A 16,713-nucleotide genomic window follows, 5' to 3' on the forward strand; every position below is an offset into this window, starting at 1 on the left:
ACCTTACCGACAGTTTCATACTCGTACTATTAAATTTATTCCACGCCATGAATGATATTGGTATAGTCGCCAAACTCATGGGTCATTACTTAGCATCGATTCTCACCACTCTGAAAGTACATGGTGAATCATCCATAATGAGAAAAAATCTCACATAAGTCTCCTTACCAAATATTGTTGATATAAGCCAATGTTTTGGTATAGCCTAGGGATAGGTAAGTCGACTTTCGATTAATCGACTTTTTGCAGTCAAAAATCTAAAAATCGTAGTCGACTTTTATGTGGAGGAAAAACCGCATAATCGATTATCTTGTGATCGATTTTCGAGTTTGCCAATAGATTGTTGACTTGGCGGTTTTACAGTTTCAAAAGAAAACTCGTAAATCGACGAATAGTCGAATATAATCGATTTTCTGCGGTTATGAAATAGCCGAAAGTCGAGTTCCAAGACAACTGAAATAATCGCAAGACCGAAAAATCGCATTTTTTGTTTTAGAACAAAATCGAAAAGTCGATTATTGCTTTCCATTACATATCCCTAGTATAGCCCCCATATAACTGTACCTTCGATTTTAAATATTTTGAAGGCTTAAGTCACCTTTCTTCAACCAAAGTAGATGCAAAATGGACAACAGTGTGCCTCCCATTCGGGGCGCCCGGAGTTGTCAAAGTAAAGGCCGTGCAAAATGTCCTATATTCTTCGGAAACTTCATATTTCCTGGAAATAGTTCACAAAATTCTGAAAAAGCCCTATAATATTTTTTTGGGAAAGAGCATTTCAGTTGTCAAGTCGGTATGCGATCTGTCCATGGATGAAAGTCTCAATTTCTGGGTCAAGGACCTCATAAAAAAACTGTGCTTTCAGAGTCAAAATAATTTTTGAGAAAAAGGAATGTCAGTGGTGTAGGTGGCATGGAAGAAGAGAAATATCGTGGATAAAAAACATTTTGGAATGGACAAATCATCAGATGAACGAAGCCTTATCATTGCTGCAAGGAATAGAGAGATCACCATTGCCGAATAATTTTCCGCATCGTAAACATATCTATATATTCATGAAAAATATTTAATTTGAATTGTATGATTGCCAAAATCCAATTGCGGATCGGTAAATAAAGAAGTCGCCAACGATCTCTCCATAGCAGAAAATTAAACTTTCATGGAGAAGTGTGCCTATGTGTCAAATTTGGATGATTTTCGTTTGCCTGTTCTGTTTATGTCAGCGTCTGAAGGTATATTTCTATCCACAAAGCCGACTGATACTTTCTTCTTATTTGAATAAATCCCAAAAAATTATACCTTTCTCATACTAGATTGATAACTTCAAGGTATTATTTATAGCGAACCCTACTGGGGTAAAATTTGAGTCTTATCATTAGCAAGTACCCCAACCAATACCTAGATAAGTGAATACATATATATTAGTCGCTTATAGATGGCATACGGTAGTTTTGCACTCAGAATTTTAAAGAGTGTTGTTGGCGTTTTTATTGTGGGACTCCCGATTTTACGTCTTTATGTATTTACTTAAACTAAAGTAAATATTTTTCCGTATTCAAACATTTCAAAAATATCAAAATGTATTACAGTGGAAATGAAATTGATTACCTAAGGGCGGGAGGTAGGGAACAATATAGTTCCAGTTTTCACCAAACAACTTGATCAGTTTCCTTTGTCACCGACTCAGTATCGATCAACAGGTCAATTTGAAGACTCAATTGAATAATTGCCTTAAGGCCGGAAAAAATAATCATATGGACCCATGTAAAACAATTTTGATTTGATTTTCAAGATTTCAAACAAAATGTAATCAATTTATTTCCATAAAAACTTGTGTCATAAATCCCAGAAAAATTATACCATCTATCACCCCAAATTGATAGGGCAACAACAATAATTTTTATAACGCCACCTACTGGGGGAAATTTAATCCTTAACCATAGCAACGACCCCTACCATTATAAAAATAAGTGAATGCCTTGTTACTAGTCGCGAATAGATGGCGTATCAGCGGTTTTGTGTTCACAATTCTGAACGGTATTTAAGTGGAAAGTAAGTTTGTAGGTTCGAGAGATTGATGAGAGGTGATATGTTACCATTCCTCTCTTTCTTGACTTTCTAGAATAATTATTGTATTATGTTATTCAAGTTACTGTGCAAAAATTAGCGTTGTTTTTGTTGTTTCTGCAGTTGCACGTTAATAATTATTGTATTATGTTATTCAAGTTACTGTGCAAAAATTAGCGTTGTTTTTGTTGTTTCTGCAGTTGCACGTTGTCTTCTATCCGTAACTCAATGATTGTTGTTTACCAGTGGTTCTGGGTGAAGTTTCGTTGCTGTTTTTTTTTTTGAATTTCATTCTCATTATGCCATCAGAAATGCCATATTACTATTACGAAGGCAGCAATATGACAATATATCGTCATAGTTGTGATAGCACACATACAGATATCCACGAATTTGCGTATATACGTCTCCAAGTATTAATGTTGTTAAGCATGCAGTTGAAAATTAATTAACGAAATTGGGAGTTATATGGCGGCTGATATTGTCTGCACACATTTGTTGTAAATGTGTGTCAGTGTGTGCGTACGTGTCCTTGTCATCATCCAGTTACTGTAGCAACTGCAACATCAACAAGGTTGTTGTTGTTTTTTCCAACGTATTCTATAAGATTTCCTGCATCAACATTTCAATTAATGAGCATTTAAAGAAATACTTCAACAGCGAAAAAAACTGACACATGAAATGAAACCGCATCGATAAAAAACGAAGCGAACCCTTATGACAACTAAGTGTTGGATATGTTGTGAATGTCAAGTATGTACTGGTACACGGGTTTGACAAATTGCAAAAATATGACTTTTAATTAGTGTGCAGAAAAAAAGAAAATCAACAACAACAAAGCGCTGAAGAAATGTCATATAATATCTGGTGTTATTAAATTGCAAGAAACATTTTTCTTTGGCGAAGTTAAAATATTTACATGGAGCAAAAATCACCCATAATAGAATGAAATAATTAGTTAAGCTGTTATAATGCTTTCGAAGAAGTAATTTAATGGAAGCCCATATTTTTTGAAAAATTTTTGAAAACAAGCGTGCATAATTGTCCTTAGCTTCCACACTGTTATTTAAGTGCTTATCGGACATTATTGCTTAATAGATAATTCGATATAAAGTCAGAATCGCTTATAATGGCATTGAAGGGACCGACGCTGTAACCGATATGTCGTTGTAAACGATATTTGTTTTGTGTGGGCTATAAAGGTTCTCTGAAATTTGGGACTTTTAGATTTCTTCATTTATATTACAATTCCGCCTAAAAGTGTGCTTATAACTTTTCTTCCTCAGCAAACCCTTCCAACAGGGGTACAGTTGAAATATAAATGGCGTTAAATCATATACAGTTCACTGACTATAAGTAGATTTTTTAGACATTTTTTACATTTTACTTTCAAAAGTTAAAATGGTGTCGGGATGCATTTCCGACTACATTCCTTATACAGTTATTTACGCCCATTATTTGTCACGTTTTCAATTACCTCCATATCTTTACAGAATTCATTGGCTAATGAGGAAATCGATATCTGTCACACTTCATTTGCCCTTAAATCTTCTGCCATCCTTGTAAAATTACTATTAAAAGTTTGCCTTTCAATTTTGTTCTCAGTTTTTATTACAACCCCATGCCCGCTAATAAAATTTGTTCTTTATTTGGTAAAAATGCCATAAAATATTAAACGAAATCTAATACTAATTAAGTCATCGACAACATAATTAACTTTTGGTGACGTATCTATTTACATATTAATGGTATAAAGTTTGTATTTTGTAAATTTCAACAAAAAATAAACTTGACATTTATTCTAAGAAAAGTGTCTAGCTAATGATGGCTTCGAGCAGTGTTAAGAATAAAATAAGATTATAGCCTAACTCTAGGTAGACAATTTGAAAGATAAAATGTTAATTCTACTTTTGGGGTATTATTTAATAAGTTAACAAAATAAATTATAGTATGATATAATATATTAATAATAATTGTTCCACAAACATCCCAGATGGGACAAGGGAAACTTCTCTCATATCAATGAGTGCACGACGATTCATATTGGCTCAATGATATGGGGCCTACTTTTTATTGCCGAGTCCGAACGGCGTGTCTTACGACACCACTTGTAGAGAAGTTTTTCATGGCTAAATACTCAGGAAATGTCGCCAGCATTACTGAGGGGGAATTTTGCCACCGTTGAAAATTTGATGTTGCTTGGCCTGGGATTCGAACCGCAGACCTTCTGAGTGCAAGGCGGACGTGCTAACCATTCTTACAATTCTGTATTGAAAATTTTTTAATTTTCCAAGAACTTGAAAATAAGTCTGCCGATCAAATGTTAACTATAAACAAATATTATTGCATACTTTTGGAACATTTTTAAACAACTGAAATATTCTATTCATCATGTTTTACTTTTTCGTTTATGTGACAACTTTTTAATTTGTCAGATACATTCATAACACTATTGTCAATAACAACATAAGTATATTTATAACTATTGACCATAACTTTCAAAACTTTCTAAAACCAGTGTATATTTTCAGTTGATGTGTTCAACATAACATCCATGACTATATAATGATCAATTCGTATTGGCAATTTAATTTGTTTATGTTTATTGAACTATGTTATCAAATTGAAAATTATTATGTAGTGTATTGAAATAGTTTTCAATTGAGTTTACACATTGTATTCAATCTGTTTATGCTCTTCAAAAATGTATAGGATTATTAAGAGAAAAATTTCATATTCTGTCGAAAACATTTTAAAAATTTTGTAGATCCTCTCAATTTGTTTCTTTAATTTTAAAGCTACTGCTTCAAGAACATTTTTAGACAAATTAATTTTGGCTATTTTTATGGTAATCTATAGTAAGTTATTTGCATTTTATTCATTTCGACTGTCATTCGCATAATCTACATCATTAAATTGCAGTTTTTACCACTTCTATGTAAGGAAATTTAAGCATTTTCATTTTACAATGGCACACAATTGGATGTTTCAATTAATACCTAAATGTTCCATTGGGTAGTAGGTTTAGAATGGCAGTGCGCGGAAAACCCAATTAAAATAGTCTGAAATTACCGATATGATGGTAGTGTTGTAACAGGGCGATTCAGTCGTTAGTCTAGACACAAACTATTACTCGATAATCATATTCAACAAATGCAAGACAAAAACCACCATAACATATTCATCTTAATTTTGTACTTATCAAGTTCCGCTTTTATATCCTTGTTTAAAAATTATACCACATTAGCCTGGATTCTCGTTTTATGAAAATGTTAAATGACAAATATTTTCATTTTGATCGAATGGCAGTGCGTGTAAAAACCCACTAAAATAGTTCCTTAATTACCTAGATGGCGCTACTTTTGTCACAGATTAGTTGTTTTCCTTTACTTGCCTGAGGTTACTATTTTTTACCATTTCTTACCATTTTTAACCTGCAAAGCGTTCCTTAACAGCAAAAAGTAGTAAAAGTGATAGCAATTTTTAAGAGAGAGAGAGAGAGGTGGAATAAAAATTGCTTTCTCTTCTGCCTACCAGACAAATTTCTTCGGGAAAAAATGGTAGAACTGATTTTTCGACATTTGTTTGACGATTATTTGGCAATGACGAAAAAAATTAAAAAGAAAAGAAAAAAGCGAACGCTGACAAAATTAAAGGCAGTGAAATAAAAACGAAATTTTTTGTTTCTTTTTGACATTGTTACCAGATCTACCACTTTTCCGTTCCTTTACTTTTGTGGTAAAACTGGTCATGAAATAGCAATTTTGACAGTTTTCTCTGTTACCACTATTACCATTAAAAAAGTAAAGGATCAGACCTAGTGACTGAAACATTAGCGTAGACTCAGAACAATATACAAGACAAAACACAATATCAAACATGATGTGAAGTGTTTTAGTCCTTCATAAACTCAAAAAACTGTTTTGCTGAATTCTGCTAAACTCGTAGTAAATGAGCTCCAACTCGATGAGTTTTAGAGATGTCAGCGTGACAATTTGACACAAGATGAAGTAGAAGCCTAAAAAAAGTTAGCACTTTAACTCAGAAAACGATTTTTTTAGTTACGTCACTATTGGAGTAAATAAGCAATATATTAAATGAAAATGTCTTAGGCTGCAATCATTACGATTCTAATTTCAAGTTAAGAAATATTTCTGTATTCTTGTTTTAAGAAAATGTGAAAAGTAAAATATTTTCTTTAAACAATTTTTATTCTCTACCTTTAAATAAGTTCACATTTTTTTAAACAAGAATTTAATCTCTGGATACAACCACAAATATGTATTCTAGAAGGAACTAGGTGGGCTTCTCTCATATCAATGACCGCATTGAGCTTCTTATTTTTACATGGGAACTAAATTTTATCACCGAGCACGAATGGCTTATCTTAAAACATCATTTGTAGGGAAGTTTTAAATGGTTAAAATGCTGTGGAAAAGTCATGACATTTATACCATGTTCTCCAATTATGACTACATTATAATTAATACTGTTGAAATCTGCCTGATTGGCATAAGCGATACTTAACCGAAAGCAAAACACTTTTAAACAGTTGACTTTTCGATCTTTTGAATGAAAGGACCAGATCGTTTTATTTTTACATTCATTCCATTTTTCAGTGGAATTACTATAGTGTGAATCAGGACTAAGTGAGACAACAGTAAAACGATCATAAAAAGTCGACTCTTCGATTGTTTCATGACCAAAATTTGACATCGATTAAACGAAAGTCGATTTTCATATCTATCATAGGCGTATTGACCTTGAAGCTTTTTCTGTTGACCTCTCTCTATCTATATAATAACAATATTTCCTAACTTGTGTGGTCTTATTTGCTCTCTAGCACACAAACAGATCAAAATATCAACAATGGTCAGCCGTTAACATGAAGAGACATGCTGTTGAAGATCTTAGGACTACAGTCTGGTAGGTTTGGATATTTCCACAGACCGACTTTTCACATTGTAACATGTCATGCTGCCGGTAGAGGACTTGAAATCGTTATATTTTCCGCTTAATACCCAGCAAAAAGTTTGCATTAAATTAAAAAAGTTTCCATTAAATTAAATCACAATAGAGTGTACTTCCTCCGTTCTCCCTTTAATCCAAGCGCAACTCATTTTGCTTCGTCATCCTAAAGGTTTTTAGTGTTGTCTTCCCATCACTAGTTCAGTTTTCGACTCCAACTCAACTCCATTAAAAATTTCCGTTTCGTAAATTACCACAAAAAAGTTCGCAACTTCAGTTTGTATTTTTTTACAAACAAATTCTTCGAAATATATTCACACTTGTTTCTCTTTAGCTTCAACGTTCTGTGAACACCTAATTTCATGAAATTGTTTCGACAACTATTATAATATATGTCCCCAATCAAATTCAATAAATAAGGTGAACCAGTAACTTCAACAAAACGACGTTTTTGATTGAAATACCTTCAAGTTGTCAAGATATTTGTTTACGTTTTCATACGATAAATTCACAATAACAATTAATTTGTCATTTGGGCGAAGTCAGTTGGTTTTATCACTCCACCTTCAGGTTCAATTATTGTAGACACAATCCATTGGTCTGTTATTATATTCACCATACCGAAGACACAAGCCCAATGTTGTCGAATAGAGGGTTAGGCCCATGTAATTTTTTTTTTATTTGCCGCTATAGGCGCTGGTGTTGCGTGACCTGCTTGAACATATCTAAAAATATTCTATGTGATAATTTTGAACACACCAAAGTGTTTGTATAAGAATACCTAAAAGCCGAAAACGCTAAATGTCACCCTGATAGGATGACTTATCGTAGACAACAATCCTTTGGTCGGCATGTAAAATAACCATGCCAAAGACACAAACCAAATTATGACACAGCAATGTCGGCAAGATATTCAGTAGCAATGAAGATGCTTCTACCGATGTAAACGGTTTAAAAATACAGGTTTGTGAATCTGCTTTGGAATTTTTTCGGCATTTTCAACTCACTGCACGTCTTCATATTCGTGTGTTTTGGACAATATTTTAAGGGGATTTTGCACGTATTGCCATTTTATACCTACCTTGGATTCATGCAACAAATTTTTGCATTATTTGGGCAAGAGAAAACGATGTTTTCGAAACTCTGTCTCATATAGAGGAGAAGGAACATTTTTCAAATGCCATGCAAAATTTAGTTGACATTTTCATACCATATTTAATTCTGTTATAGAATGGGTTGTCTCATCTAGACAAAATTATGCGTATTTAGTACAGGCGAACAATTAAGAAACTAGATCAGGGCTTAATAATAAGAAGGGACGAAATAAGGGGTTAATAATTAATTCATTTATTTATTTAAAATGTTTATTATAATCACAAATTATAATTAAAGGCTATCGGCTTAATTTTTATAAATTAATAATTAAGTAATTTTTAAATTAATTATTAAATAATATATTAATTATTTATATAACAAACAAATGTATTAATTATTTATATAATATATGAAACATTTCTAAGGTACACAACGTTGTTTTAAATATTTCATTAAGATTGCACTGTTATAAGAAATTGCGCTCCAATCTATTAAAATACATTGAGGCCCGTTTGGAAAATGTCTTAATTGTTGACCTTCTTTAAGGTTTCTAACTCCAACAAAAAAAAAATTTATATTTTTGCATTCAAAAAGTTGCTTTGACATAAAAAAAAAAAAAAAAAAAAAAAAAAATAAAAAAATATGTTTTAATTTCAGCATTTCAATTTCAAATTCATGCATCATATATTTTTTATCCTCTTCTTCAATATAATTGTATACTTTGTTAAATTATATACTTTATTAAACAGAAATAATTGCATACTTTAAGGATGCAATACAATATGTAGCATAAATTTGTAGACTTACGATTTTTTAACGTTTCATATTTCTATTTGAATTCATTTTAAGGCATTTATTAAAGCTGTAACTGATTTATTATATATGTATATATTTTATGTTAATACCAAGTATAAAATCTTTCACATCTACATATATAATTATATGTTGCTATTTTAAAAATAATAAACATTACTAACATCACGCATGCATTCATAAAACAAAACCCAATTTATCTTACATAACATTTTTTTAGTTTTGCTCTTTCTATTTCTTTAAAAAAGATAATAAAGCGCAAGTAGTTTTTACATAAATTCTACTTTTAGAAAAAAAACAACAACAGAAAATAACTTGCATTTCGTGCAAGATAGACTATAATTTATATAACGTGTTTTTTTTCATATTTTCTCTTTATATTTTACATGAAAATAAAAATGAAAACTAAAAATTTACATAATCATATTAATTTGCGTTGTATGTGTTTTCTCTTTTTTTGTCTTACTCCTCTATCTACCACAAACCACTCACTATAATCTTGTGTACGTGTTTGTTTATGGTCATCTGTATAAATTATTATTATTATAATAATACCAAAACCCAACATAATGTCCTGTGTGTGAACGCGCTCTCGCTTGCTTGCTTCCTTGCTGTCCATTCCACAGTTTTGGTTCTGGTCTTTGTGGTGTATAATCGTCGACGTGAGGCACATATCAAATATCCTGGACCAGATGATGATGTACGCGAAAATATCATTAACTATGATGATGAGGGTGGCGGTGAAGATGATATGACTGCATTCGATATAACACCATTGCAAATACCCATTGGTGGACCAATGCCACCAGAATTGGCCACCATGAAAATGCCAATTATGTGTAAGTACAATATGTGTTGGAATGTCGAATGTAAGCGTGTGTATGTTCGAGTATGTAAAGTAATGTAATTGTAACATGAAAATGCTAGGGTTTTATCGATGCATAAACCATATGGCAAAAGGTAATATGGTAACACGGGACATACAGCACAGGAATCAGGTCAATGTGCATAATTTAAAATTTATAATCCTACCATGTAACATAGAAAAGAATAAAAACAATATGTGGGTATACATGTTTAAAACGAGGTTGGTTGGAAATATTGCTGGACAGGAGAAGCAAAATTTAACGTGTGAGCCTAAATGTAGGCAATTGTTGTCAGTGTCACCTAAAAATAGGCAATTCTTTGTAATCACAAAAAAGTGCCTAAAACAGGCATTACATTTTTGGATCAATAAAAACAGGACAAACAACTAATTTATTTTCATAAAATTAAAACTGACAAAAAAGACCAACAAAAAATTAATAAACATGAAATTAGTTCATTCAATACTTTTTCAGAAAATTAAATTTTAAATGAAATAATTTTTATATGGGATGACAATTGTAGCAATCCTAAATCCTTGCAGATTCTGGAAAAAGAGCTTATATGGCTCATATTCTTTTTATATATGCCATCATTTATAATCTCACCTCGTACTTTGTGTTTACAACTCGAACGTAAAATTACATACTTTTACATGCGGTACCATTAAAAATTTAAAACAATTTTTCGTTCAAATAAAGTTTTTAATTGATTTTTGGTAACAATATTTGTCTACCCTTTTTCCCCACCATTTCTCCATTTAGATCCTGTCATGACATTAATGCCCGGTCAGGAGCCAAATGTTGGCATGTTCATTGAGGAACATAAAAAACGTGCCGATGGTGATCCAAATGCACCGCCTTTCGATGATTTGCGTAATTATGCCTATGAAGGTGGTGGCAGTACAGCTGGTTCATTGAGTTCTTTGGCATCAGGTAAGTTTCAAAAAGAGTTTTGTTTTTGCGCCAAATATTTTTAGAAATTAGCACAATTATGCTTCCAATAAAAACAATGAAATTAAAAAAAAAAAAATAATTCGAAACAATAATAGTTGCACTCAATATTCGTAATAGAATTAGATGCAGTTGTAGTTTTGTATTGAAAATTATTGAAATTTAAAATCGGAGAAAACTAGTTATAATATTTATATTAAGAAATTCGAGTACTTATAAGTAAAATTGCTAGAAAAAAGCTTTTTCAATTCCCTAAAAAATCAATTAAACGGGACCTTAAATATGTAGCGAACGGAAAGGAAAAAATGCAATGTCAATACTAATAGGGAAAGTTGTATACATGGGAAATATTCAAAAAACATTCTTAGTATTTGCTGAAGGATTTGAAAATGCAATGAACAAATAATTTTACCGACGGTCTATGTTTGTACACAAAAAAGGTTAACATAAGAGGTGAATCGAAATATCCTATGAACAGATCCCTAGTTTTGAAAAGAAGTGGGACTATTTATTCTACTGAGAGAACATAAAATATAAATATAAAACATGAAATATAAAATTATCCAATATAAAAAAAATAAATATAAAATAAAAAATGTGAAATATAAAAGGTAAAATGTAAAATAAAAAATGTAGCATATGTATAAATAATAAACATTAATCATTAATCATTAAATATTAAATATTAAATATTAAATATTAAATATTAAATATTAAATATTAAATATTAAATATTAAATATTAAATATTAAATATTAAATATTAAATATTAAATATTAAATATTGAATATTAAATATTAAATATTAAATATTAAATATTAAATATTAAATATTAAATATTAAATATTAAATATTGAATATTGAATATTAAATATTAAATATTAAATATTAAATATTAAATATTAAATATTAAATATTAAATATTAAATATTAAATATTAAATATTAAATATTAAATATTAAATATTAAATATTAAATATTAAATATTAAATATTAAATATTAAATATTAAATATTAAATATTAAATATTAAATATTAAATATTAAATATTAAATATTAAATATTAAATATTAAATATTAAATATTAAATATTAAATATTAAATATTAAATATTAAATATTAAATATTAAATATTAAATATTAAATATTAAATATTAAATATTAAATATTAAATATTAAATATTAAATATTAAATATTAAATATTAAATATTAAATATTAAATATTAAATATTAAATATTAAATATTAAATATTAAATATTAAATATTAAATATTAAATATTAAATATTAAATATTAAATATTAAATATTAAATATTAAATATTAAATATTAAATATTAAATATTAAATATTAAATATTAAATATTAAATATTAAATATTAAATATTAAATATTAAATATTAAATATTAAATATTAAATATTAAATATTAAATATTAAATATTAAATATTAAATATTAAATATTAAATATTAAATATTAAATATTAAATATTAAATATTAAATATTAAATATTAAATATTAAATATTAAATATTAAATATTAAATATTAAATATTAAATATTAAATATTAAATATTAAATATTAAATATTAAATATTAAATATTAAATATTAAATATTAAATATTAAATATTAAATATTAAATATTAAATATTAAATATTAAATATTAAATATTAAATATTAAATATTAAATATTAAATATTAAATATTAAATATTAAATATTAAATATTAAATATTAAATATTAAATATTAAATATTAAATATTAAATATTAAATATTAAATATTAAATATTAAATATTAAATATTAAATATTAAATATTAAATATTAAATATTAAATATTAAATATTAAATATTAAATATTAAATATTAAATATTAAATATTAAATATTAAATATTAAATATTAAATATTAAATATTAAATATTAAATATTAAATATTAAATATTAAATATTAAATATTAAATATTAAATATTAAATATTAAATATTAAATATTAAATATTAAATATTAAATATTAAATATTAAATATTAAATATTAAATATTAAATATTAAATATTAAATATTAAATATTAAATATTAAATATTAAATATTAAATATTAAATATTAAATATTAAATATTAAATATTAAATATTAAATATTAAATATTAAATATTAAATATTAAATATTAAATATTAAATATTAAATATTAAATATTAAATATTAAATATTAAATATTAAATATTAAATATTAAATATTAAATATTAAATATTAAATATTAAATATTAAATATTAAATATTAAATATTAAATATTAAATATTAAATATTAAATATTAAATATTAAATATTAAATATTAAATATTAAATATTAAATATTAAATATTAAATATTAAATATTAAATATTAAATATTAAATATTAAATATTAAATATTAAATATTAAATATTAAATATTAAATATTAAATATTAAATATTAAATATTAAATATTAAATATTAAATATTAAATATTAAATATTAAATATTAAATATTAAATATTAAATATTAAATATTAAATATTAAATATTAAATATTAAATATTAAATATTAAATATTAAATATTAAATATTAAATATTAAATATTAAATATTAAATATTAAATATTAAATATTAAATATTAAATATTAAATATTAAATATTAAATATTAAATATTAAATATTAAATATTAAATATTAAATATTAAATATTAAATATTAAATATTAAATATTAAATATTAAATATTAAATATTAAATATTAAATATTAAATATTAAATATTAAATATTAAATATTAAATATTAAATATTAAATATTAAATATTAAATATTAAATATTAAATATTAAATATTAAATATTAAATATTAAATATTAAATATTAAATATTAAATATTAAATATTAAATATTAAATATTAAATATTAAATATTAAATATTAAATATTAAATATTAAATATTAAATATTAAATATTAAATATTAAATATTAAATATTAAATATTAAATATTAAATATTAAATATTAAATATTAAATATTAAATATTAAATATTAAATATTAAATATTAAATATTAAATATTAAATATTAAATATTAAATATTAAATATTAAATATTAAATATTAAATATTAAATATTAAATATTAAATATTAAATATTAAATATTAAATATTAAATATTAAATATTAAATATTAAATATTAAATATTAAATATTAAATATTAAATATTAAATATTAAATATTAAATATTAAATATTAAATATTAAATATTAAATATTAAATATTAAATATTAAATATTAAATATTAAATATTAAATATTAAATATTAAATATTAAATATTAAATATTAAATATTAAATATTAAATATTAAATATTAAATATTAAATATTAAATATTAAATATTAAATATTAAATATTAAATATTAAATATTAAATATTAAATATTAAATATTAAATATTAAATATTAAATATTAAATATTAAATATTAAATATTAAATATTAAATATTAAATATTAAATATTAAATATTAAATATTAAATATTAAATATTAAATATTAAATATTAAATATTAAATATTAAATATTAAATATTAAATATTAAATATTAAATATTAAATATTAAATATTAAATATTAAATATTAAATATTAAATATTAAATATTAAATATTAAATATTAAATATTAAATATTAAATATTAAATATTAAATATTAAATATTAAATATTAAATATTAAATATTAAATATTAAATATTAAATATTAAATATTAAATATTAAATATTAAATATTAAATATTAAATATTAAATATTAAATATTAAATATTAAATATTAAATATTAAATATTAAATATTAAATATTAAATATTAAATATTAAATATTAAATATTAAATATTAAATATTAAATATTAAATATTAAATATTAAATATTAAATATTAAATATTAAATATTAAATATTAAATATTAAATATTAAATATTAAATATTAAATATTAAATATTAAATATTAAATATTAAATATTAAATATTAAATATTAAATATTAAATATTAAATATTAAATATTAAATATTAAATATTAAATATTAAATATTAAATATTAAATATTAAATATTAAATATTAAATATTAAATATTAAATATTAAATATTAAATATTAAATATTAAATATTAAATATTAAATATTAAATATTAAATATTAAATATTAAATATTAAATATTAAATATTAAATATTAAATATTAAATATTAAATATTAAATATTAAATATTAAATATTAAATATTAAATATTAAATATTAAATATTAAATATTAAATATTAAATATTAAATATTAAATATTAAATATTAAATATTAAATATTAAATATTAAATATTAAATATTAAATATTAAATATTAAATATTAAATATTAAATATTAAATATTAAATATTAAATATTAAATATTAAATATTAAATATTAAATATTAAATATTAAATATTAAATATTAAATATTAAATATTAAATATTAAATATTAAATATTAAATATTAAATATTAAATATTAAATATTAAATATTAAATATTAAATATTAAATATTAAATATTAAATATTAAATATTAAATATTAAATATTAAATATTAAATATTAAATATTAAATATTAAATATTAAATATTAAATATTAAATATTAAATATTAAATATTAAATATTAAATATTAAATATTAAATATTAAATATTAAATATTAAATATTAAATATTAAATATTAAATATTAAATATTAAATATTAAATATTAAATATTAAATATTAAATATTAAATATTAAATATTAAATATTAAATATTAAATATTAAATATTAAATATTAAATATTAAATATTAAATATTAAATATTAAATATTAAATATTAAATATTAAATATTAAATATTAAATATTAAATATTAAATATTAAATATTAAATATTAAATATTAAATATTAAATATTAAATATTAAATATTAAATATTAAATATTAAATATTAAATATTAAATATTAAATATTAAATATTAAATATTAAATATTAAATATTAAATATTAAATATTAAATATTAAATATTAAATATTAAATATTAAATATTAAATATTAAATATTAAATATTAAATATTAAATATTAAATATTAAATATTAAATATTAAATATTAAATATTAAATATTAAATATTAAATATTAAATATTAAATATTAAATATTAAATATTAAATATTAAATATTAAATATTAAATATTAAATATTAAATATTAAATATTAAATATTAAATATTAAATATTAAATATTAAATATTAAATATTAAATATTAAATATTAAATATTAAATATTAAATATTAAATATTAAATATTAAATATTAAATATTAAATATTAAATATTAAATATTAAATATTAAATATTAAATATTAAATATTAAATATTAAATATTAAATATTAAATATTAAATATTAAATATTAAATATTAAATATTAAATATTAAATATTAAATATTAAATATTAAATATTAAATATTAAATATTAAATATTAAATATTAAATATTAAATATTAAATATTAAATATTAAATATTAAATATTAAATATACAAATTATATATTTTAATTTATTACAAAATTACCAAAACTAGTTTGCAATAGTACTTTTCCCCGATATTTTGTAAGGTAAACCCATAGGAAATAGCTGTAAAAATAAGACCCGTAGAAACCCAGAACAAATTTAAAACGTCTTGAAATTATTTTTTTTATTAGAGCTAAACCTTAAAAATAAAAACCATTTCAATTTGTATTTTTAAACCGATTTTCCTGCAGCATTGTAGTTGTTGAAGTAGTGCAAAATTTGTTTGTTCTGCAAACATTTTTGATTGAATGTGTGTTTTTTTCTATTCATTGTGTTTTGTTAATATTCCAGGCCTACGCCTAAAACTACATACTAATACAGCCGAATATTGGGTGTAAACTTATTACA

General features: G+C 22.2%; 1 protein-coding gene across 14 annotated transcripts in view; it reads left to right on the plus strand.

Moving 5' to 3' along the window:
* Nucleotides 1-16,713, plus strand: part of CadN (neural cadherin) — a 792,724-nt gene that overhangs the window by 757,011 nt on the left and 19,000 nt on the right. For all 14 annotated transcript variants that reach the window (XM_073971019.1, XM_073971033.1, XM_073971023.1 and 11 more), the window contains 2 exons: nucleotides 9,570-9,782; nucleotides 10,572-10,742. In XM_073971019.1, coding sequence (XP_073827120.1) covers nucleotides 9,570-9,782; nucleotides 10,572-10,742 — 384 coding nt within the window. The remainder of the gene's footprint in view (nucleotides 1-9,569; nucleotides 9,783-10,571; nucleotides 10,743-16,713) is intronic.

This window comes from Musca autumnalis, unplaced genomic scaffold (assembly GCF_047663935.1).
Source record: "Musca autumnalis isolate F117 unplaced genomic scaffold, ASM4766393v1 scaffold_2, whole genome shotgun sequence".
In the NCBI taxonomy this organism is placed as follows: Eukaryota; Metazoa; Arthropoda; class Insecta; order Diptera; family Muscidae; genus Musca; species Musca autumnalis.